Here is a 26,082-nt window from a genome sequence, read left to right as displayed (position 1 = left end):
AAAATTGCCACGTTTCATGTTGTGTGACCGTAGACATTTTTATCAACTACTCATATTAAAGTTTAAATGACGGCCATTTTCCAAGATGGCCGCCAAAAAATACCATAGAAATGGATTTGTTGCACAGAATTGATCAAGCAAGTTATTATACAAGCATGAATTTTGGCATGAAAAACAAAACCTGACTCGCCTGAAACAAAACCTGACTCGCCACTTGAAATGGAAGCCATTTTACAATATGGCCACCAAAAGAATGGTATATTAGCCCAGAAGTGAGCAAGAAAATGATGATACAAGTATGTAATTTTGTGTGTTTGTGCTAAAGAGCAATATAATCAAATCCACCTCATTTGCAACTTGAAAATGTAATATGGCAGCCATTTTTAAAGATGGCCACCAAATAAGACACTAGAACTTCATTAATTGCAATTAATTTAGCAGATGTGGCCCAAATCAATGTTAACATTCACTACATTTCTGTTTCCTTCTGATGAAGTCATTGGAAATTCAATCAAGCAAAAATCATCTTCAGGGGAAAGTCCGTAGGAGTCGATTGCTGAGTGTGGAGTAACGCGCTCTGGAAATTCACAATTTCGTCGCCGTTTTTTTTTTTTAAAACATAGTCCAGTATTTTTTTCGAAATTGAAATGAAGTTGTATGGACTGGACTATGTTTTTTTTTTTTTTTTTAAAAACGGCGACGAAATTGTGAATTTCCAGAGCGTGTTACTCCACACTCAGCAATCGACTCCTACGGACTTTCCCCTGAAGATGGCAGCAAAGATGGCAACATTTCCGGAAAGGTACTGGCTTGATGAAATTCATTCTGGACTCTCTATCCGACCACATAAAGACCTCGGGATACTTCAGTTTGGCTTTAGGGACCCTCTACTCACTACCACGTAAGTGTAATGTTGTTTGGAACTGTAGAAGAGGTATAAAAATAGCGTTTTGTAGCGGCGAAATGACATGCCCGCATCACTTCCAGGCTAACGAGTTTTGACTAAAAACGGTAACATCGAACTTTCTCAAAACACATCCTAATGACATGATTTGGATGTCAACTCAACGTATGTACTCCCAATCATCCGTAAATTAATCTGAAGTGCATTTTACTCCGGATAATTCCTTTAAGGAGAGTGATATCTTGGAAAATGGCCAGCATTTCAAGTAGCAAATCAAGTGGATTTGATTGTATTGGTCTTGATCACATCCATGCCAAATTTCATGTGTCCATCATAATTTGCTTTGACAATTCTGTGCAATAAATCAATTTCTAGGGTCTTTTTTGGCAGCCATCTTGGAAAATGGCCACCATTTCAAGTGGCCAATCAGGTAGATTTCATTGTATTGCTCTTGAGCACATACCTACCAAGTTTCATGCTTGTATCCTAATTTGCACGATTCTTGCCAAATTGGCCTTGTAGCCGCTCTACTATGAATAAGAAAATCATAAGCCTATGTATCTTGAAGTTCCAGTATGTGAGAAACTTGATATGCCTTCTGATATATCTCCAACCTCAAGTATGCAGCTAATAAGGAAATAGAATTGTTATTTAATTAAACAAGGTGAACTTGTCCCCACTATAGAATGCTGAAAAGGATGCTACAAGGAAGGGAATTCAAACACACTCAACACCTTACCATCTATTGATGTCATTGTGGTTCATTGAGATATCTGACATTTTTTCTGTTAAAGATTGGCATGGAGACAATAGGACATGGTTGCCTTTGTCGGTGTCCTTATGTGAACTTGCACAGGTAAACTTACTCATCTTTACTTGCATACGACTTCACACCAGTGCTTCAGACCAGAGCTGATGCTTCAACAATAGCCGTCACTGAAAAGCTGTGTGTCTTTGAACACAGCTGTTCTCACATTAGCTGATTGCGATAAAAATAAACCATTGTTGCCTAATTACCAATTATTCATTACACCTGTGTGTAGTATCTACTTAGAGCCATTTCCTTCAACCCAATAAAATACAAATGACAAAATACTATTTTGTATTTGAAATACAAATACATATTACATGTTTCAGAAATACTACCCATCCCTAGGAACAGGCAGATTAGCCTACATCTTTATAGTTGGCCATATGATGACATACTTAGGTTAATACTGTATTTCACCAGTTAGGGCACCAAAATGGCCAGCAGCGGCACTGTGTAGCCTGTCTTGACAAGTTTTGGGTTACAATAAACAGGTAGTGGGCTCTCTGTTGATTTTAATGAGTAGGCCTAAGCCTAAAGTTACAGCATTTCTATCACAATTGACCAGACTTCGACCTTTTGTCTGCTTTTAACAAAATTCTGGCTATGATTGTTCCTTGTATTGCATCATGAGCCATCACTGCGCCTATTGCATTCTACTGTTGTTAGCCTTAAGCCTAGCTCAGTCATTATGTTATACCACATCGCCCTCCATTAGAAGTGCAATGAGCTGCATTGAGCATAATAAACTGCATTTAGAATTCCAAATCAAAAATATTTTGGTAAAAGTAACTTAAAAGTAATACAATAGTAGTGTAATGCCTTACAATTCAGAGACAGTAATATTATAATGTAACAAATTACTTTGAAATGACAGTAATAAGTAATACATAATACATTACGATTTTGAAGTAACTTGCCCAACACTGGATGTAATGCTATTGTCTATCCAAAGTAAAGTGCCTGTTTGGAAGTTAACTGATGGTCACATCAACCAAAAGTCCGATATTGTTTGTACCTCCAAGTGGTCTGTGACGTAAGTTTGTGTGAAAGAATAAGTAGAGGAACATCATCTAATGTAAATTCAACATGTATGTTGCTTACACAATGCACACTCACTTAATAGTCCAGTCATTTTAGGAGAAAGGGTTGAACAAATTGCAACACAAGCAAACTTAACTGATTTTGTATCCTCAGTATGTCCTGAGTAAGGGAAAAAAAGCCCCGAAGAATCCCAATAGGGGAAAGTTTAGAAAAAGACCCAAATATACCCTATTCATGCGCCTATACAGAATTTTTCTCATGTGAATAGAGAAAAAAATTAACCTTCACATATCACCATGAAAATTACTGAGTTGATTACTTACATCAAGACAAACAAAAAATGTATTATAAGTTTTTTTTTATTGTTTGTTAACATGGGCAAACAGGGCATAATGTAATGATGTATAGCTAATGTATAGTGACCCAAAACTAATTGCAACATTTGACAAACAAATTGTCCAAGGCATGGAGGAAGATAATACATGTCTTAACTGGTATTATATATCATCTAGAGCAGGGGTCTCCAACCTTTTTGGGAATGAGGGCTACCTGAAGACCCGAAATCATATGGAGGGCTACTCATTTAAAACAAACATACCCTCACCCCTTTTTTGCGAGGGTAGTCCTCCTAAATAATAGGCCTATGGCCTATAGGCCTTTTTACTTTTAAATGATCATTATTTGTGCAGGCCTATACGTCTTTATATATTAAGCAACTGTATTTTCAAATTTAATATCAATAACCTATGCAACACTACCAACATTTTTGTTCAGTTTGTTCATTTCAAAGTTTGCATGGGGAATCTAATCTATTTTTTTTTTTTTTTTACAAAAAAACTTTCTTTTTGTGCAATTAATAATTTGGGTTACAATTTGTACCCAATTTATACCAACCCACCATTATGAATTCAGGGGATGTTAAGTTCTGATTTCAGTGGACAATTCGGTTTTAACATTTCAATAGTAATCGCCCACACCACCCTAACATATGAAAACTCCTTTTAAAGTTATTGCACACCTGAAATGATCCATGATCTGACAAAAAAGGGTAATGCACAGTCCTGCTCAGTCATGCATGCTATAACATTTTTAGCGCTATTATACGGCAGTTGCCTACGGAGGAGAAAAGGCCTGTGAGCTAAAGCAATTGTTTTTCAGTCCTTGAACAATCATGCAAGAACCGTATTTGACGAACATGGAATGGCCACAGAACTTTTGCAAAGATATGCTTTCATTGGCTACACCAGACAAGCAAGTTTTTTCCCCCTTTACTGTCTATGCGTGCGAGCAGCGTGTGCGCTCCGCTTCCGTTGTTGTTTAAAGATTGAATGGGAAACGGATTTGAAGCCAAAGGCTAAATTTTAACGCAGCTACAATTTATAAGGTATCACCAATATCAATTTATTGTTACAGATGTATGGCTACATACATTCTTAAAATGGTTCTGGTCTAGACTTAAATATCTATTGAAAACTTCACAATGGAGCGTGTTTTTAGAGCGTGATCTGCAGGTGACCTGTTGGCTATTTTTTAGAAAGTGCGCTGGGGGCGCCTCATAGCCGTCCCGCGGGCTACCTGGTGCCCGCGGGCACCGTGTTGGAGACCACTGCTATAGACTATACTACTTAAACGGCACCGAAAATCAAAAAATCCAGTGGAAACTAGATGGCAGAAGTGTGTAGGCCAATCTGCCCAGCAGCTTTTTCTACTTTGTCACCTACAGAGTTTGACAGGTACGATCTTTCAAAACGCCATGTTATTTCCCATAGACAATCCACGCCCGGAAGTTGGATGGATACGGAAGTTAGGAGGCGGGATATATTCTGGAGAGGTCTATTACTATAATAAGACTTGCAAAATGATGGACTGATACTTAGTGTGATATACTGTATGTTTCAGTGACCTCTAAATCAGATTACGTAAACACCAAAACCACTTTCCTAGGCTGAATAATGCCTAACTATGTGTTTGTACAGATTACACATTGTGGAACACTTACATGCAAAAACCCACTTGGCTCTATTTAAAGATTCAACAACCATTTCCATTGATTCAAAGGGCCACAATGTAAAAATAGACACCAATTTTGCAACAAACCAGTCTGAAATAAGCCAAAGGAATTCACTCTTTGAAAATAAAAGAATGTTCCTCAACAATGCAAGATTCTAAAATTCCATGTTAAGTTAGATGGGGTCAGATATTCTTTAGAATGTGTATTCTACAACATTCTAATTACAGTTTTGTCAGTATTTGCTGACAAACAACCCTCATTTTAACATATTTCCACCAACTGGATTTTCATGGTCTTTTACTATGGTGTGAAGATCACCAATTGAAATATAAAAATGTGAAAATAAATTCTGTTGCAATTAGTTTTGAGTCAGACTTTTGCCTGGACTATTAGCTCTGTTGTGGTATTTATACAAATTAACTATACGTAATTACATTATGCCCTGTTTGCCCATGTTAACAAACAATTAAAAAAAAACTTATAATACATTTTTTGTTTGTCTTGATGTAAGTAATCAACTCAGTAATTTTCATGGTGATATGTGAAGGTTAATTTTTTTCCCCTATTCACATGAGAAAAATACTGTATAGGCGCATGAATAGGGTATATTTGGGTCTTTTTCTAAACTTTCCCCTATCGGGATTCATCGGGGCTTTTTTCCCCTTACTCAGGACATATTGAGGATTCAAAATCAGTTACGTTTGCTTGTGTTGCAATTTGTTCAACCTTGACCCCTATTTTGGCTTAAAATTACTGGACTATAAGACTGCTGCTGCTAGCAAAACATAATCATATATCTTTGTTTATTTATTCTGTTTTGTTTCCTATATCATACTGAGACATCATGAATCCATTACATACTGAATGTCTTGCTGTTCCCTTTGAAACCCTTCAAAAAAATAGTTTAAAAATAACATTTTGTCTTTACGGCTCTTTGTTGGCTATTATTTTATGGTGATTTTACCCCATTCCTTTTTCTTCTTCAGCATGCACATTCAGGGGAACCTGGGCCGCTTTATGATGCTGAATTGCAAAGCCTTATATGGGATTTCCTGACCAAAGTAGATGGACTCTGGCAAGCACCTGATTTAGAGGAGGTTGGTATTCGCAGAATATCGCTAAAATGAAATATCACCGGAATTCCCCTTTCATTTCTCTTATTCCATCATGAAATATTATGGCTGGACCATATATGACTGATTGATTTTCCTTTGTCTGCTTTTTTTTAACTGATGGACAGACAGCATCTTGGCTAGGTGCTGCCCCTTCTGCTGTGGACATCTGCCTGGAGCCTCTTGATAATCCAGAAGATTTGAGGAATCTGCTTCAGTGTAATAACCAGTGTAAGCCTAGCACTAGTAGTATGCATGGTAAGTCTGTGTCTGATGACATCGATCTACACACACAAACAAACTGGTAATTGAAAGTCATAATGTTCATAGTAAGGAACAAGTTTATACTTTTACCTTTATATATATTTTATATATATTTTATCGATTCTTTAGATGGCCCTCCATCAGAAACACCAATACCCAATGAAACAGCCTTGAACAAGACACGCCGTCTGTCCATTGTCATACTAGTAGTTCTCATACAGAGTATTTGGAAGCTGTAACTGCCATATCAACCCCTCCTTTGACTGAAGATAGTCATGAAAATTATAATGATGACAATGATGACAATTATGACAACAATGACGGTGACAGTGACACACACAGTAATCCAGCCATAGCACAAATCCAGTGTTCTGTGGGACCTGCATGTGTTAAAAATGGAGAGAAGGCTTCAATGGATGAGGACAGGCAGACGATGGAGAGGGAGACGTCTAGCCCCGACAGCCCATGTGAAGAAGCAGGCAGAGTGCAGCGGGCAGACCTCTTCTTGCGTCCTCTGAATGATTGCACGAGGGTCAGAGAACAAGTGTCTGAGCATGAGGAAGTATTGCAGAGAGATGCTGTACATAAGGACACTGATTTGCAACACAAAGATCCTGTGCTACTTCCTGCTTCCGCCATTGTCCACTCCTCCCCTTGTGTAACGCAAGGTCACTCCGCTAAAACTGTTCGCAAGAAGGCGAGTACAGTTAACATTGTGGAATGGGTCTCCCAAATAATGGACAAGGGCGTCTCTCTTCCGGTTCTGCCCCCTCTGCCTCCTGGTTCCTGTGTTAAGAAGGTTAAGCTCAATCGTACAAGCCGTAAGGAAGTTGGGTCCATTTCACAGCCCAAGAGCGATAAGCGAAAACTTAGTGCTGAAGAGAGACAAGAAAGAGGTGAAGGTTACCCGGCACACTAAGAAGATTCCAGAACCGTACGTGTGCTCAGAGTGCGGAAAGGTCTTCAGGGCAAAAGCCAGGATGGAGGCGCACGAGCGCAGTCACAAGAACCTGCGTCCAATCGAGTGCCCAGAGTGCGGGCGGCGCTTCTCCTGCCTCAGCTACCTGACCAAGCACCGGCGCACGCACACGGGGGAGAAACCCTTCAAGTGTGCCGTGTGCGGCAAGGGCTTCTCTCAGCAGGGCTACCGGAAGATCCACCAGACGAGCCACGTCGCCCAGCACCTCTTCTCCTGCTCGCACTGCCCCAAGACGTTCCCCACCGCCTTCAAGCTGCGCATGCACGAGCGCTACCACGTGACGCCGCGGCCCTACCGGTGCCAGCGGTGCGGCCGAAGCTTCATCGCCCCCTCCATGCTCCGCCGACACCGCGGGTACCACAAAGGCGAGCGCAAGTTCCTGTGCAGCGTGTGCGGTCGCACCTTCGTCTACGCGTCCGACCTCAAGCGCCATCAGCTGGGCCACGAGCGACCGCCGGAGCCGGCGTCCTGCCCCGTCTGCTGCAAGGTCCTCTCGGACAAGTACTCGCTCAAGCTCCACATGCGGCTGCACACCGGCGAGCGGCCGTACAGCTGCGCCGAGTGCGGCCGGGCCTTCGGCTTCCGGGAGAACCTCAAGCGTCACGTGCGTCGCCTGCACACAGGCGAGAGGCCGTTCCTCTGCCAGGTGTGCAGCAAGACATTCAAGCAGTCGTCCAAACTCCGCGAGCACGCACGCTGCCACACGGGAGAGAAGCCCTACGAGTGTGACCGCTGTGAGAGGGCCTTCAGGACGTCCAGCCTCCTGAAAGCGCACCAGAGGAGCCACACAGGCGAGATGGCGAGACGCAGAAAAGCTCCCATGACAGACAAGGCCCGCAAGGAGCACAGCAGGAACCCCTTATGAAAGGAACCTGATGTCTTTTGTCGAAGACATTTTTTATTTTTTTAATGTTTGAAATGCAGACTGTGGAGCTATATTTTCAGATATGTATATTAAAGTATTTGACTTGAAGCAAATATTACCATTGATTAGTGCCATCAATTTGCCTCCCCTACTAATGCATTCACACCTGCTCTGCAGTATGTACTTGCTAAATTCATTTTTCTGCTCATTCTTTCTCAAGCATATCTCTGAATTTTATATCATTCATACTAAATTGGTAGTTATGTCTCTATATTCTGTTTGGGGAAAAATAACTTTATATCTGACCAACTTATCCATACCGGAACTGTCCCGTTTTGCTCCCATAGAAACTAATTGCGTTGCTCTATCTTGTTAGCAATCAAAGATCTTTGTCAAAGGTGTGGGCAGAGCCTCTCTCTAGGGCTCTGGGTGTGGGTTATTGAACATTCTAACATAAGATTCCATTCTGCAACAATTCAAGGTTCTAAAATTCTATGTTGAAGTCAATGAACCCAGAATGTTTATTTCCCAACAGTCCACACCCTTATGGGAGCTTCTGCTGGCCTCTGATGATACCAGTAAAGTCAGTCTCCACTACCATCCCTGTACATAGAACTACTGACTTCACCCACAACTGCCACCACGGTAGTCTCAGTCACAGGGTACCCATTTCCAGATCCAGGGGATTAGATACATTTGGCTATTACACATTGTCCCTGCAGACCAAGTTTTTACCTCATTATGACAAATTCGGGACAAAAACAGCAGAGATGTTCAAAGTTTTTGAATATTTTTCTTTTATTACAATTATGTTCTTCTATAAGAATAGAAATGAACGCTGTCCTCATGCCCCCAAAGGCAAGCCGTAGGCGACGGTGGCAAGGAAAAACTCCCAGCTGGAAGAAACCTTGGGAGGACCCCGGCTTTTGGGGGAACCCATCCTCCTTGGGCTGGTGCTGGGACAGCAGATGGATGGAGCGATGTTCAAGAGGAGCTGAAACAGGAAAAGTCAGGTTCATAACTAGCTTTACAGCACAATGAACACTCATCACATTCACTTCATCTTCACACTTGCTACCTTTTAGTTGAGAGAGTTCCCGCTGGGGCTGAGGGATCTGCCTCCACTGCAGTCTCTCCCTGGCTGCTATGCCATGTTGTATGATACTCATGTGTATGTGGTCGGGACACATATCGAGTGAACCTACACGGAGAGAAAGCAAGGTACCTTTAAAAGTCTACTTTGTGTAGTGTTTTGTTTTTCAGACAGAAGCCAAAATGATTAGCATAGCCATCATGTCTGGCTTGTGGCTGGCATTATAGGAACATAATCTTGTCGGTTATGATGTTGCGCCAGATGATACAAATGTTATATTATTCCCTGTTCAGTATAGACCCTGTATCTTGCTTACCTTGGTTACACTGTACCGACACTTCTCATACAAACCACATTATAGGAGCTTCGATGACAGCTGTTCTTGTCTCTTTGACGGCAGCCATTACTGTGAAGATGCCCTGCCCTCTCTCCTCCCCCTGGAAACTCCCTTGTGTTGCTTCTCTTTGCCTTTTTTCACACCACTAAGCACTACAGTCAAAAGCATTTCCTATTATTGTTATTTTTTTGTGGTAGTCTTTAGGACCTGCTGCTTGTGCAGCACCTCAACTTTGCGCGGCTTCTTCTCCTTCCTCTATTTCCTTTCCAAAGAGTCTCCCCTTTCCTTTTCCCACTGCTGCCAGTACAGGTCTACCCTCATTTGCCGCTTCGTCCCTGCGTCTGCCTTCTAGGGCGAAGACAGTCACAGTGGATTATGTCTTCTTATCCAGGAGCACATTCTGTCATATCTGCTCATTCTATCTGTCATTCTCCTGTTCGTTTTGTGCAAACTCTCTTCAAATTCACGCTGTCTCTTTAACTTCTTCTCTTCCTCCTTCTGCAGTTGCTCCTTCCTTTTCTCTTCCATACGTGCTCTCGCAATCTCTGCTTTTTTCTCTTCTTTCTCCTGCGCGAGTCTCTTCTGACGCTTTTTCTCCTCCTCCCTTTGTAACTTTTTCTGCTGGAGTTTTTCTTCCTTTGCTTTTTCCTGCCGTTTTTTCTCGAGAGCCCTCTGCCTCTGTTCTTCCTTCTTCTCTTCCTCTTTCAGGTCCTTTTTGTACATGTACAAGCGTTCTCTCAGGTTGGCTTTCTCCTGTTTCAGCTGTTGTTTGAGCCTCTTCCAGTCCTTACACATGACATTGTATTGCCCTCTCAGCTCTTCCTTTATCCATCTTCTCAGGTCTGGCGCTAGGAACTTCTTTCTCTGTTGGAAGACTCTCCACCTCACTCCCAGCTGGTCACTGGTTTTTTTGTAAGATGCCTTTGCATCTTTCTTATGTTCTCTCACCAGTTCCAGTTTCCTCTCAGTGGTCAGTACCATATTCTGTAAATACGTGAGGCGCTGGTCATCCATGTTCCCACTGTGGTTTGGTTTGTGAGCAGCGTGACTGTTGGTGTCACTTGGAGGTAGTTTGGCTGTATCTTCCTCATCATCACTGCTGCTGTCCTCACTGTCACTCTCCTCCCCTTCACTCTCCACATTATTATCCATCGCTGCCTGAAAAACAAACAAAAACATTTAAAAACATGATTGTGTCTTAAATAAATAATAACTCGTCATGATTATGGTTTGGGATCTGGAGTTTCATGACTATGGTTTGGGGGTCAAAGCTGCATACAGATTACACAGGATTCTATGGCTAAAAGTAGAGTGTACCATTCTGCCCTCAAACTTTCACTACCTTTCATTTATTTTTGGCTCTTCTAGTAGAAGTCAGAACATCTCGATTAATAAGTTGTCCATGCATCTATTCTTTTAATATAGCTTACCCTGGTTGGTAGCTTGTTATTGCTTTAAAAATACATTTCATAAACTGAGTAGTCCAGCCAAAGTTGTCACACTAGTTAAAATGTGACAAAATCAAAACTCATCAACTTGAACTCACTCTGACTGGTGGTGACTGTGTTTCATTCCTCCTGGCCACAGGTTTAAGAGTGGACGCACAACTCAAGGTGGTGGGTGGTTCATGCGATGGGTCTCTGAAACGTATGTCTGCAACAGACATGAACTGGTGGGGGCATGCACACTTGACTTGGATAGAGGAGCAGTTTAAGATGAGAGAGTCAGAGCCTGACTGGCCTCTATGGGACAATGGCGACTCCTTTGCCAGAGTGTTTTTGGAGGGGGGCAGCTTCTCCTGTCTGCTTTGTGGTGATAACTGGCAGGATGGGACAGTGTTGTTCCACGTGTGACATGTGACCTGTTCACTTGACTGAGTGACATAGTTATGAGGAAGAGGAGCCTTTGATGTGCGCTTCCAACCACTGGACAGAGGTTGAGCAGCAACATCTTTTCCTTTGCTCATCTTGGAATTCTTTTTAGGTTTTTGTGCCGAGGGACAGCTGTGTGACGTGCACTCTGAGCCTCGTTGTAACAGGCGAGCAGCAGCATCGGCCGTCTCCTTGTCCCTCTCCTTCACTCCTGCTTGGCTCTCTTTCTTGAGTTTGTTCTCTTTGTCCTCCACCTCTCCCACCATTCCAGCGCGGGATGCCCTGTGATGACATGGCACAACTGGGAACGGGATGATCACCGGGCATGGATTTGTCCAGGGAACAGGGAATATCTGCGCAAGGTGTGGCTGGAGCGGAACTCCTGCTTGGCATCCACATGTCACATTTTGTGTGTTGGTGCCAGCAACCTCCACGGCAAAAGCTAACCTGGGCTGCGTAGGTCGAGCGGGTCGAGGTAGAGCTCTCTTTGTAGGGCACAGCTCCCACACTGGCTCAAGAATAGAACTAGAGGAAGATGAGGATGTACTGCCGTCATGTGTTCTAATCTGTTTCAGAGAGACAAAAATGAAAATCAGATTCATGTGTGACAATGTTGTCAATAAGTGTTAACTGGCAAAGCCCAAATGCCCCCCCCCCCCCCCCATCATACTGCAAGATATCATGTCCCTCTGCACACAGAGGCCTCTACGTACTTGTTGTTCACTCCTCCGATGCGTTCCCATTGCTCCGAGAAAGCTGCTTTTGAAGATACCGAGAAGACGGTTGTCCGATTGGGTTCTCTCCACCTGCCATAGGCGTGCATACATAGACACTAGGTGGTGCTAAAGCACTAGGAAGTTTGCCCTTTATCAACGAAAATGCCCTTTTGAAACTTCGGTTTTCGGTTTTGAAATGATCTTTTGAAAACCTGAGCCATTAAAAACGACTGAAACAATGCCCCGAAATTAGCTACCTCCTTGCGCACACCCAACCAGTCTATCTCTCTTCCTTTGTCACGTGAACTCGCGCGGTCGCGCGCAGGGCACGCCAAATGCGCAGCACCATAGCAGTTCAGTAAGCGTCTTCAGATAGCAGGCATGGTCGCTGACAGGCTGCTTCTCCCGTGCCCCATCAGCCAGGTAACATACAGATCAAGCAAAATCTTACAGTTTTCCCTCTAAGTCCAACATGTAATAATTTTGTTGTGCAGTAAAATGTCTCATTCAGCACCAACAAGAATTTTTGCCGACTGATCACCTGATAAACTAGTTAGATGAAGCTAGATAAAGTTTTACGCTGTAGCCCAAATCAATGACAGATAACGTGACGACCACGATAATTTCGGTAGATTTTGCAAATGTATGTGTTAAGAAGAACGTTTTCTGTTGTATATGTTTTGTTAGGCAACATGTATTAACACATTCATTTGTGACAGAAGAAACGGGAAGTTCCCCATTACCTGTGAAAAATGCCCATCTGCATTCATGTAATGACAACAGTCAGTAGCCCACTATAACTCCTTCTCGTTTGGTCTCTTTATTTAGTAAAATGTCTCATACAGCATCAAACAACTAAGCATTTTTAGCCGACTGGTCACCTGATAAAGTTTTAAGCTGTAGCCCAAGTCAATGACATATAACGTGAGGACGACCACATAAGCTACAAATAATTTCGGTAGAGTTTGCAATTGCAAATCTATGTGTTAAGACAAACGTTTTCTGTTGTATAGGTTTTGTTAGGCAACATAAATTAACACATTTTGGTCTCTTTATTGTCTTAATTGTATATTGATTTACTAATTGCAGCACAAGTCAAATTTCATTCAACATGTGCGTGTAATTTTTCTTTTATAATTAAGTGTTCCACGTGCGCTAAAAAGTGCCCCCCAAAATGTCTGTGCACGCCACTGCCACCTGCCATATGCCACAAACACTTTCAAAACCAGATTCTGCAATGCAATACCCTGGGCCTCTCTTCCATTCAGTTAAATTGTGTTTCATTTGATCAAATTTAGTTCAATTTAATATATTAATTTGAATGCAGTTTATGTGTATTCTTTATATACACTACTGATCAACCAAAGCATCTACATATCATGTACATCACCCAACACTTTCTACATTGCCGTTTTACATACCATAGGTGTCCATTTCGGTTCAGGGCTGCTTCCTTCATCAGGCTGCAAAAATGCATCAGGCTGCATGAATTTTCAAGTAGCAACAGCAGTAACTTAGTTCTAGAATATTCAGTAGGAATCAACAAGGCCATAGACATGACTTACTGGCTCAGGATGGACTCGTGTGCGAGTCATCTTTAGGTCTGAGGAGGAGAAGTTAAATTCCAGAAATATTCAGAGAGAGAGAGAGAGATTTCTGTGTCCTCTTGTCACATTTACTTTGGTAAAATGAGCTTATAAAGTAGTTTTAAATGCAAGCTTCTGACATGACATATTGTTGCCTTGTGACATCATAATGACACTATGGTAACCTGTGTCAAAATGACCCAGACCACCTGCAAACAGCTTTTAGTAGTATTAGTGAACTTAGTTCAACTTTCAAGGTGTAACACAAGGGTCATCAATGTCAGTTTGATGGGTCCTAGAAACATTTCAGGCTTTCTGACTAATGAAAGTAGTAAAATGTTTCATATGGTCGGGATGTTTCTTTCAGTTGAGATGATTATGACATGGATATAACAGACTGGGCCCTAATTTAAGGCAGAAAGTCCAATGTCTATCAAAAATCAAAGTTTCCATGCATGAGCTATAACAATTAAATGGTAAATGGGCATTGAACTTCCTCATCAGTGTTGGTCTTATGGTCTTACTAATGGTGTTAAATTAGCGAATTGATTTTGCCTAGTTATTGACTTAGCGTTAGTTAGAGTTAAGATTTTGCACTGCCCATTATTCAAATAAGGGCCCAATGCCCTATCTAATAATCTGCACTTTTTTTGAAAGTAGAGGTCTTAAATTGAATTACAAAGTATGCAGACCAGACTACATTCACTACATTCAGTAGCGGCACATCTGGTCAGCGTCCCCGTTACTAGGCAACCTGACATACAATACATTGACACACAGAACAAAAGATGCCGGACTGAGAGGCGTAGTTGACAGCGTACCTATGACACCAAGACATGACAAATATATTAAAAAAATAACAATAACAAATACAAGACAAAAGATGCCGGACGAAGCGGCATAGTCGCCAGCGTACCCGTGACACCAAGACATACAAGACAGACAACAAACAAATTAACAAATAATAAAAAGTAATTAAAAAAAGAAATTTAAAAAGAAATTGTCATGTTAAATTAGTCTGTTGAGGGTAGATGCGAAAGAGAAGTCGTGAGCAGGTGTAAAACACTCGGGAGAAGTCGGCGATGTTGAAAAAAGATGGGAATTTTATTGTTTCTCCCAATTAAGGCCAAAAAGGCAATAAAATTTAACAAAATTAAAGAAAACAAAATACTTTTAGAAAAATAAAGAAAATTGACATGGGAGTCAAAAAAAAAAAAAATATCAAAATACAACAATGCAGCTGCTTCAAACAGACTTTCAAACAAGTCACTTTTTCTCTAGAGCCTATAACAGACTTATGTCCTCAATGCTAGCTCTCCCGACAGACTGAAGCGGTAGGTCTATATAGGCCTGCAGCGCACCCTGAAATTGGCACATACCAACACCACAGTACATTACAGGGGTGGCTCAGGCGAGTAGAGCAGCTTAAATAACAGCTTAAATAACAGCTTAAAAACAGCAAAAATGCACACATCTACTAAACTAGAAATTGAATAATATTATCTATATTGTTCTAGCTAATATTTGGCAAAGCCACAATATACCTTGACAGCTAATGAATTAATAAACTAAACTTCGGGTCACTTCCTATTGACCCGGAAGTCATAGTGTCATTTCAAGACATTTAAGCTTGACAATCGCGGCAAACATTCCTTTAAACAAACAAACAGAAGACGCCGGTAAGACAAAGATGGTATGTGAAACTATGTTACCTTTTTAAGCTAAATAAACAGACACGTAATGAACAGACATGTGTTGCGTGATTATTGTACCCGGTCATGATTGTGAAGTAAATGGTGTGGTTTTAAACAGTAAGAGATGTAATGATGGTTGTAGCTATAGCATATTAAATCACCGTAGTTTTGGATGTTATTTGTGCACTAGAAAGCTACGGGATTGCTGTGGGGGTTTTGATGAATGGCTAGGTCAACAGATGATATGGAAACAGTATGATGATTAACGGAACACATTGACACACTAGACAAACATATAAAGGCAACATTTGCAGTCTTTGAGAACTGGGATAGGTAGCGCATCGCTACCGTGACGGTAGCTATGCGCCCCGTCACATAGTCCAATTACAACCAATTTCTTGCTTGCGTGAAACTGCACAGCTGTGTCTCTATAACTGGTAACGTGATGAATAGAAAGTCCAGCTGACGAGACGTAAAGTTGACCTGGATGAAGGTCTTGTTCGAAAGAGACCTCACATTCTTTACAGCAGCTTGGACTGTGGAAGAGCTCTGGAAGTGCTGCAAAGCTCGCTGGGATGGTACCCTGGAGATCCAGAGTTCTTGCGGGAGCACAATTTGAATTTGCTCAGCGAGTCACTCTGGCAATGAGTAATGATGCTCATTACTTATGTCCCTTGTATTATGGGGCACCAATCACATCGGTGTATCTAATACTGTATAGACGGGCCAAAACCAAATCCAATTGCGTCGAAATCCGGAATCAGTCAGTAAACATTGGTCGTATAGAGTTATCCAATTGCGTGCAGTGAGATTTTCAAATGCATTCTTGGTGCCGCCCCTCGAGTTGGGCCATTACATTATTCATGGTCAGACCCTTAATCTTTTGGGTCTGGAATCTCCAGGCTACTGGGATGGCGTACCAAACACCTGACGCTGTCGGAGATTAGCAACATTAATTCCAGCAGCATTCAGTCCGGAGTTTAGGGAGTTCGTATATAACCTGTATATATCTGTGAATCCTCTCCTGTAAGAGAAAACATTACGTGCACACCAGTGTTCAGACGGGGAGTGAGACTGTTGGTGTTAAGAGCAACGAGGCCTGAAGGATGAGATGGAAGACTGCTGCCTGACGCAGACTGTGGCCGCATACAAGGCTATACACTCTGATGATGGCCTAGGGCTGAAATGCGTACATGTATTGAAGACATGGTCCAATAAAAACTTTTCAAGCGCTAATGTTTGAGAGAATGGTTTTCAACTTGCACCCTAAGAGAGAATTTAATTTTAGAGTTGAGCACCTGTTCCTGCATACACACTCTTATACTATTAGTGTCAATAGTTTAAACAGGTTCTGATATGGATTAATTGGGTTCTGTGCTGACTGCGTCTGCATGGCTGACACTGGCAGGTGAATTCCTGTGTGTGATGGTGATGATCAGAAGAGTAGTATGAGAGAGAGACAGCCTCCTCCCAGTCTTCAGATGCGTCTTTGGGATTGACCAGCTGATGGTACCATAATAAAGCTCTCTGTTAATTATACTATCAACAAACAACTCTTACTGATTGATTTCTGCCTCTGCTCTGAGTTTTAAAACATTTAAACTTCATTGTCACACAATCGCCACTGTGTTCTGTACACTATTCTGCTGTTCATCACAATGTAAATCTTTCTCAAACAACATATTCGGTATAGTGAAGACATACAAATATGTCTAGTTGTCATTTACTTGATTCACATTATGACACAATAATAGAAAATGCTTGGAAATATTTAAATGAAATAATCAGTGCATCTCAATAATGAGAAATCAAATCTTTATGATTTTTATCTTTATCAAATCTTCAGCTCCTTCACACTGGCCAGTCATGCCCGGCTGTCCATGGTAATATACGAGTGGAACTCTTTCCATGCGGAAACTTCTGCTAATACCAATGAAGGCGGTCTCCATTACTACTTGTCGTGTACACAGCACTGCTGACTTTACAGGTCAGAATGGCCGTGTCCCCCACAGATGCAGCTTTCACCGCTGGAGTCTGAGTCAAAGTGTACTGACCTCTGGATCCTGTGGAGTAAATTCAAACTTGGTTCTTATCTTATGACACATACACCTGTTTAGATAAAATAGTTTTCTTATGTGAATGAATCATCAAAAACTACTTTTAAAGAAAATATTTTAAGAAACACAAGAGTTGATACATACCATGTAGACAGAGGAACATTGTCAGGATGAAGGTGATGAAGGTCATTGTTACAAAATACCACAGTTGTTGTCATTCACAAGATGTTCAGGTGGTTGAGGATCTTTGAATATCATCCTGAGCACTGATGCATGTAGGCTGTGCTGCCAATGCAAAGTATTCTCATGCAAATACTCACCAAAAACAGCTAACGGATCAGGAACGTATTGAAAACATCACTAATGCTGGCTGGGTAATGTGTTCTCATCATCATTTTTCAGACTTGTTTGGAGGGGGGGGGGGGCAGACATGTGTAGTACATCAACACAATGTAATCAAGTGTTAGTGAGATTTCATGCTGATTCATGGACATGGAAATACACCTCCACCATGATCCCCTTGACAGTATTTGGATCCTGAGATCTCAGCCTTTACTGGACTTACAATATGGTGAGTTTGATATGATGCAGTAGCCATTTGGTTGTGTGGAGTCATGTGGGATGACAAATCTACTTCATCTGTTGTTATTGTTTTTTTGTTTTTTTGTTTGTTTGATATTGTTTTACTCTTCAAAACACATCTTCTAAGTTAGTCTTGGACTTTACTCTTCTAGTAGGTGTTAAATCCATTTTATAACAATGTTTGTGCATGTTTTTAAATACATTTGTGTGTATTATTTTGTCAATATAAATGTAATTTATATTGAAGACACAAACTGTTCAATATAAAGTAAAACTACTGCATCTTTATGTACAAAAATGTATCTGAAAAAACCCCCAATATATTTCTTTAACCTTGGAAATATCTTAGTAATGACAAAATGGTAAATGTACAACTCGACTGAACACCCCTCACACCTGCTGAAAGTCTCTGCTGCAGCAGTGTAGTCATGTGTATTCTCACAGAGGGAGGTTTTTGTACGGCTCTGTATCACTGTGTGAACACCGGCCCACTGTGGAGACTCTGACAGTAGTAATCTCCTGCATCTTCAGTCTGGACTCCACTGATGGTCAGAGTGAAAGCACTTCCAGATCCACTGCCACTGAATCGAGATGGAGTGCCTGACTGGAGAGTGCTAGTAATGTAAATCAGGAGTTTAGGAGGCTCTCCAGATACCTGATGGTACCAGGTGAGGTATTCTCCACCACTATCCCTGTACACAGCACTGCTGACTTTACAGGTCAGGATGGCCGTGTCCCCCACAAATGCAGCTTTCACCGCTGGAGTCTGAGTCAAAGTGTACTGACCTCTGGATCCTGTTTAGTAAATTCAAATATGATGTTTACCCTTAAAACACATGCAGCTGCTTAGATAAAGTTGTTTGGTTTTCAGGAAAAAATGGAAAAAAAAGAGTTGATACGTACCATGAAGACAGAGGAACATTATCAAGATGAAGGTGATGGAGCTCATTGCTAAAGAATACTTAAGCTGCTCTCATTCATGAGGTGTTGAGCTGTTTGAGGATCTCTAAATATCATCCTGAGTACTGATGCAAGCAGGTCATGCTGGCAATGCAAAGTATTCTCATGCAAATACTCACCACAGCAACTGGTCATTAATGTTGATTGAGCTGATAAATGTTCAGACCCCACTGACAGTTACAGCATCCTAATCCACGCCTTTACTTGACTTACTGTAAGGTGTAAGGTGGGTTTGACATCATCCAGTACCTATTCAAGTTGTTTCAGATGCGTACATAAACAACGTATTTGGTGTCTACACAAATTATTCAGACATTTTAATTATAAAAACAAATATGTTTGCATTGAATTATATATCCATGTATACCATATTTACAGGGAATACACATTGTATTGAGCCAGGACATGGAATTATGATGCAACAGGCCCATATAGCAGTAGAGCAGTCAAATTAGATTAGATTCAACTTTATTGTCATTATGCAGAGTACAAATACTAATACAACTAAATGCAGTTTGTGTCTAACCAGAAGTGCAAAAAAGCCGAAAAGTGCAATGTGATATACAAAGTATAGACAGGTGGTGCATAGACAGGACAAGAAATATAGTGCAGTGTAGACAGTGGGGCAGCCGTGGCCTACTGGTTAGGGCTTCGGGCTTGTAACCGAAGGGTTGCCGGTTCGATCCCCGACCAGTAGGAAAAATATGGGCGGGGCACTGCACACATCTATGGCTGGAGTGCCCTTGAGCAAGACACCTAACCCCTAACTGCTCCCGAAGCGCTGCTGTAGCAGGCAGCTCAAGTTTGTGTTTCTTTGTCAGCTGTCAGCCCCAGTGTGAAGTCAGAACCACTATGTCCTCTCCTGCAGTAGTAATATCTTGTGTCTTCATCTAAAAGTCCCTGATAGTCAAATAAAAGTCTGTGAATCCAAGTGCTGTTTTAAACTGAATATTTGCCAAAGTCTTTGAATCTCTGGGCATGATGCTAATTTCAAGAAAGATGTCAGTGTTTCATAAGTATGCCAGAGTGACTGTTTCTCTTCCCAGAGTATATAGAAAATATTTTTTTTCTGTATGAAAATATGAATAACAGAACCCAATAAATAGAAGAGCCAAATCTGTGTGGTTGCTGCAAAATAAACTACAAATAATTGAAATTCATAAAAAATTAATTCATTTTCGTTTTGGAATATTTTTTTAGGAGGATCTCCAGATACCTGATGGTACCAGTGTAATCTGTTGTTGCTATAAACATTACTGCTGACTTTACAGTTCAGGGTGACTGTTTGTCCAGGAACAGCAGGTAATACTGATGGAGTCTGAGTCACTGTGTACTGCCCCCTGCATTCTGAAGACAAAACAAAACCAAAAACACACACATTCATAATAACTCTGTAGACTACAGTGTAGAGTGTCTTTAAAAATGTAAGCTTGCTCTTTTCAGTCATGAATATTATTAACAGCTGTGCATCTTACCTTGGATGTAGATAAGTGTCCAGAGCGATATTGTTCATTTTGGACCTCATTATGAAGAACGACTTAAACCAAGCTGTCTGAGAGCCCAAGATCAGGTCACACAAAATACCTTCTGAGTACACGGACACTTTTAATTTATGCAAAGTACCCATATGCAAATACTGATCCTGGACAAATCAGGTGTAGATGGATGATCAAGCTTCTGACATTCCAGTGACACTCATTTTCCTGCATTCTTTCACCACTGGGAAGCTACATTTTAACTACAGGCATTTTAAGAAGGTCTGAAAATCTCTGAAATTATTTTCAGAAATTAGGAAACATGTTTTTGACAGTCAAAATGTATACTAAAAAAAGAAAAAAGTTTTAAAATACTAAATGCATGCCAGTATTTTTGAAAGGTGATTGTTTTACGTTGTGTTTCAAGTCCTATATTCTCTGGAAGGCGGCTGAACTTTTGAAATCTATTTTCAGAGATTCACCCAAGCTTACCTATGCAAATATTAGTGGCACTCACAGACTTCTTAGGGTCACCTGCATCTGAAACAAGATAAAATAAGCAGAAAATATGTATGCATACAAATAGTTTTCATTTTAGATACATGATTTTATTTACTTCTTATTTGTTTGTGCTGCTTTAGCATACATGCAACATACTTTAGATTAATTCAGTTTTTCATTAACCAGTGACTGCTTTTGCGCTCACAGCTAAAATACTGACAGTTGCACCCAGAGCCATATAAAGGTAAATATGGCTCTGGTTGCACCATTTTCATAAAGTTGAGCTGAGTTTGCTTTTAAATGTGTTTAACTAAAACATATGATGGGATGATTCATGGTGTAGTGTAGTGAAAAATACAACAGTTGTTATGATGTAATAGCACCAACCTGATACTACCAACAATTCTAATTTCACAACTTCATCTATAAGAATACAAATTAGAGTGCTGAAAATAAGCCTGATTGACTCGGTGACTGGCCGTGGTCCTGGGATGCCTATAGCAGAGATTACTAAGATAAGCAATGTCTACTGTCGCCCCCTACTGGTAAGAAGAGTTTAATTTTAGTGAAAAGGAGGAATAGAGGGAGGAGGTGGGATGTTTTGGAATGCCATAACACATGATGCTGTCAATCATCCTTATGAGCTTCTAAACTTTGTTTAGAAAACATCTGAGCAGAACTCTTCATAGTGTCCAGGAACTTGCTGAGGCTGGTGTGTGCAGCCCACTCTCACTGCTCATATGAACAGCACACCATCTGCAGAGACTCAAAGCTGCAGCAGTGCACTCATGTGTAGTCTGGCACAAGGAGGTTTTTGTACGGCTCTGTGTCACTGTGTGAACACACCACCACTACTGTGGTAACTCTGACAGTAGTAATCTCCTGCATCTTCAGTCTGGACTCCACTGATGGTCAGAGTGAAGTCTGTGCTTGATCCACTCCCTTGAAATCTAGATGGAGTTCCAGAATGTGGTTTGCTTGCATATATAATCAAAAGTTTAGGAGCTCCTCCAGGCGTCTGTAGATACCAAAAAAGTCCTTCATCTCCATCACTACACAGCACTGCTGACTTTACAGGTCAGGATGGCCGTGTCCCCCACAGATGCAGCTTTCACCGCTGGAGTCTGAGTCACAGTGTACTGACCTCTGGATCCTGTGGAGTAAATTCAAACTTGGTTCTTATCTTATGACACATGCAACTGCTTAGATGAAATAGTTTTCTTATCTGAATGAAGCATCAAAACTGCTCTCAAAGAAAACATTTTAAGGAACACAAGAATTCAATTCAATTCAAGTTTATTTATATAGCACATTTCATATGGCATACACAGACTCAATGCGCTTTTAGAAAAACATTATCAAATAGACATTTAAAACACATTGATAGTAAAATAAAATAAAAATTAAAAATTAAAATGGTAATAGTACGGAGCCCTCCGGGTGACATGGGGAAAAAAAAGTAATGGGGAAAAAAAACATGAAGAAGAAAAAAAAAACGATGCGCTTTTGCGGGATCTCATTAGTTTCCCACTAGGCCCACAAACCACTACCGCCAGATGGCAATCGTATCATGATACTGTGATTGCTCTATCACTGTTGCGTGTTGTGGGTTTTCTGGACACATTACATAGGCCTATGACACGGGAGGGAGAGGGAGACACCTGCGTGCAGACACGCACACACAGGGGCGTAGCAAGCGTGGGGGATGTGGGTGTTATAACGTACACAGTTTTGCTGGAACACGATTCTATCCCCCACACTTTTTGTCAGATTAAATTGAAAGTAAAATATGGAAATAAACGCTCCCGTAAAGAGTTGGAACCGTATCTATAACGCACACACAGAGACACAAATAGGTCTGTTGATTTGATTGAACGGTCATCCAGCCAATCACATCAAGTTAGGTGAAGAACCAGAGCCGCTCTGATCAAATTCAAAGTGTATGTCTTTCAAGGCTATGCTGCTGCTTGGGTCTGCATTGTAACGTCTGCAGTGAGCAGATTTCAGATAGAATTGAAATGATAATTATGACCGCCGCTAGCGAAGCTAGCGAAGCGGTCATATAGGGATTGTCAAAGTTTTTTTTTTTTTTTTTTTTTTTTTTTTTTTTTTTTTTCCCCGTCATCTACTTCCTGAAATTTTGGTCAACGATACCCGGGGCACCGAAACACCAGGGCACATGAAATTTGGTGGGTATGTAGCCCCACTAGACTTTTACGGAAAAATTTCGTTTGGTCCCCGGGGGCCACTCCCCCTCCGCGCTGGGCCCCCCGAAACCCAAAAAATGCAGTTTTTCCTCAATAACTACCTGAACCGTGGCACCGAGGATGAAGAAATTTTTATGGTATGTTGGTCTCAAGGGCCCACATCAACTTAGCCCATAATCACTCATTTGTGATTTGCACCCCCCCGGTAAAAAATGAAAATGCAATATCATTCTGCTTTAATCGCCCCTCTCTTCAGTAAAGACGTTCAGAACTGCACCAAATTTTATGTGTATGATTAACCTGACATTCTCTGGGGGTATGCCAAGTTTCGTAGAATTTCATCCATGGGGGGGTCTAAAAAATTAAGTTATGTGTACATTTAGTGACTCTACACTCATTGGCCTGTAGATGGTGGTGCACACATATACACATGCACACACACACACAGGCACCCACATACTATCGGTATTAGAACGGCCGATACATAATTACAAATTCAGTAGGATTAAAAGAAAGCCAAAATAAATATTCATCATCATCATCATGGCTGCATTTCCAGTATTGGCGATAAGTAGTCGTTTGTCCACTAGATGGCGCATCGTTGCAGTGAGACGTAATTTTGTTGGAAGTTAATCTTAAATGGGTTGGAAAGACACTATGCTTCCTACAAGGACAAGACTGTAGGCTACAGTAGTTTACCGCAGAGAACGTCTAAGGGTAGGATGATTTCTGCATGACATGTAATTCCCATTTCCTCTTGAAGCCGAAATAAATCTGAGAATGTTTATCGGACATGCTTGTTTTTTACTGCAGGTAGGCTACGTTAATCCTATCAATAGCAGAACGTAGGTAAAATAATGTTACCGTTAGCATGGTTGAGTGATGGAGGCCAATTTGATTATTGATGTATTTGTAGAAAACCATAAATGCGTTTATAAGCTACCAAGCAAATCGATAACAGCACTAATTGTATCTTTCGACTGTCATCTCATTTGCTTATGACCATAACCTAGGCTACTAACAGGAGCTAAGTGAGTTAGCCACAACACGTTCGCTACGTGATGGTTTTTTAATGGAAAATATATAGGCTACCTGAAAGATAACCTGTCTATGATCCCGTGATGATCTACAATCTCCATTTAAACCAGATGTTTTAGAGCGCACGTTGAGATGTATTCAGGGCAGGGCTGTACCTACACATATTTGTTGCACGTGCTACAAAAATCATTCTTTGCGATGAATGATTTAGTACCAACGTTACAAGGGTCAGATACAGTTTTGCCTATGGCTATTCCGTGAGACTGAGGCGCTTTTTGTTTGTTCGAAGTGCGTGTTTAGGGTGTGAGAGGGGAGTCGATGTGCTTTGATTCCAGCTTGGTAGTTGTAGTCTATGCGATTAAAAAACACGTGTGTGTGAAGTATCCAAACAATGATAACGCTTTCATTATGGCTGCTTTAGCCACAGACCTTGAGCTACTGTACAGTGGGTTGGGTTCCGTTTAGAAGTGTCCACTTCATTCGCCCTTTCCGTGATTCACAGCTACGTGAAATGTATTACTACTGATATGCAAAACTATTAACTTTTTCGCCAAGAGGTGGCAGCTTGATACTGTAAGGTGTAAGCCATTGGTTCCAACGGAGATTTTATTTGGGTCGCCAGCATAGCCTAGCGACAATTTGTGTTGTGTAATAGGCCTAGCATAGGGCCTACCTTATATAGCTTATAGTTTGTTAACAGTCACGGTTTTGTCATAACTCCCTCTATGCATTTTTGCATTTAGAATAGCTCTAAAACCGGGGGGGCGAACACGTCGCAGGGGGGGCGCCAGTGCGTGGATATCTCAATCGCAAAATTAAACAATATTTCTATCGGGCGCCTACCATGGACTAGGCTGGGTGAAAATCAAAAGATTGCGTCAAAATATTGAGCTTAACCATTGACCTCATGGTTGCAAAATGCAAGGGAACATGAATCAGCATATTATTTGCACAAACAATAACGGAGAGTAGCTCTTCAACTTTGCCCGTTAAAATGTGTATGAACAGTCTCGCAACGCATTTCATGAAGGCCCTTTGGACATGTCAGTTATTTGCACCACTGGGAAAAACGGCATTTTGTTTTAGACTACTGGTATTTCATTTGTGCATTGACAATAAAGCTGAATATCATTTGAACTAGATGACTAAACTTATGCATATGTAGAAGAAGAAACATTCACAAAAATCCATGACATGACCTCTCTTCTTGATAGCTGTTGAAAACTGCATGGAACTGACAGGGATTGTTTTGTTTAATAATAAATAAATAAATACATTATGCTGCTACCTTCTGCTTTTCCCAAATACAATGTAGCCTACAGGTGTACCTTTCATCAGTCCAGTTGCAATGGATGGACTGTGATGAACTGCCCTACTTGTGATTGTTTAGAGATTTTAAAGGTTTTATAACAATGTTACAGATTTTTTGGCCCAGAAACAAATCTATTCACCTTTGCAGCGCCAGTAGGCTACTTTGTGTGCGGAATGTGTGCAAACACACATTTCAAACAAGCATACACAAAAGTTTCAAGAGTGAGGAATGGAGTAGAAGATGGAGACAAATTCATTAATATGATTTATTTTCGCGGAATGGATGTGCAAGACTGAGCGGCGGTCATATTTTGTACCGCTACGCGGTACATCTAGTTGTTACCGCATTATGCTAATTTAGTAAACCAAAATTCACTGTCTGACTGACAGTTTTTGTCACAATGCAGGGAGTCAAAGTGAAAGCGGGGTGCGTGCACCAAGGCACCTATTTCTGCAGGAAAACCTTTGGCTACTGTTCTCAGAGCATTATGCTTTCTCTGCCTATGATCTGCAGCTTTTCTCAAACTATGGGCCTCCTCAACAATTAACCTACTACTGCTCCACGTAGCCGCGAAATTAAGTTATGCCCGGTGCTTCACACGTCTGCTCATTTGCAGCATACTTATTCATTTGGTGTCATCAACTATATAGACATAGCCCAGTCAGC

The 26,082-nt window shown here is 41.1% G+C and overlaps 1 protein-coding gene and 1 gene segment (V, D, J or C); one reads left to right on the top strand and one right to left on the bottom strand.

The window, feature by feature from the left end:
• Window positions 1-8,039, top strand: part of LOC143136406 (uncharacterized) — a 19,244-nt gene extending 11,205 nt beyond the window's left edge. Inside the window, exons 3-5 of the mRNA XM_076297115.1 lie at window positions 5,754-5,864; window positions 6,008-6,137; window positions 6,273-8,039. Coding sequence (XP_076153230.1) covers window positions 7,124-7,987 — 864 coding nt within the window. The 5' untranslated portion in view covers window positions 5,754-5,864; window positions 6,008-6,137; window positions 6,273-7,123 and the 3' untranslated portion in view covers window positions 7,988-8,039. The remainder of the gene's footprint in view (window positions 1-5,753; window positions 5,865-6,007; window positions 6,138-6,272) is intronic.
• LOC143136407 (Ig kappa chain V-III region MOPC 63-like) overlaps window positions 1-26,082 on the bottom strand; it is a 62,309-nt gene that overhangs the window by 20,139 nt on the left and 16,088 nt on the right.

This window comes from Alosa pseudoharengus, unplaced genomic scaffold (assembly GCF_046254945.1).
Source record: "Alosa pseudoharengus isolate Yale_2024_CS ecotype anadromous, Long Island Sound unplaced genomic scaffold, YU_APseudo_1.1 YU_APseudo_1.1_scf_20, whole genome shotgun sequence".
NCBI lineage: Eukaryota > Metazoa > Chordata > Actinopteri > Clupeiformes > Clupeidae > Alosa > Alosa pseudoharengus.
The sequence above is the reverse complement of the archived record's forward strand: the minus strand, read 5'-3'. Positions and strand labels throughout refer to the sequence as shown.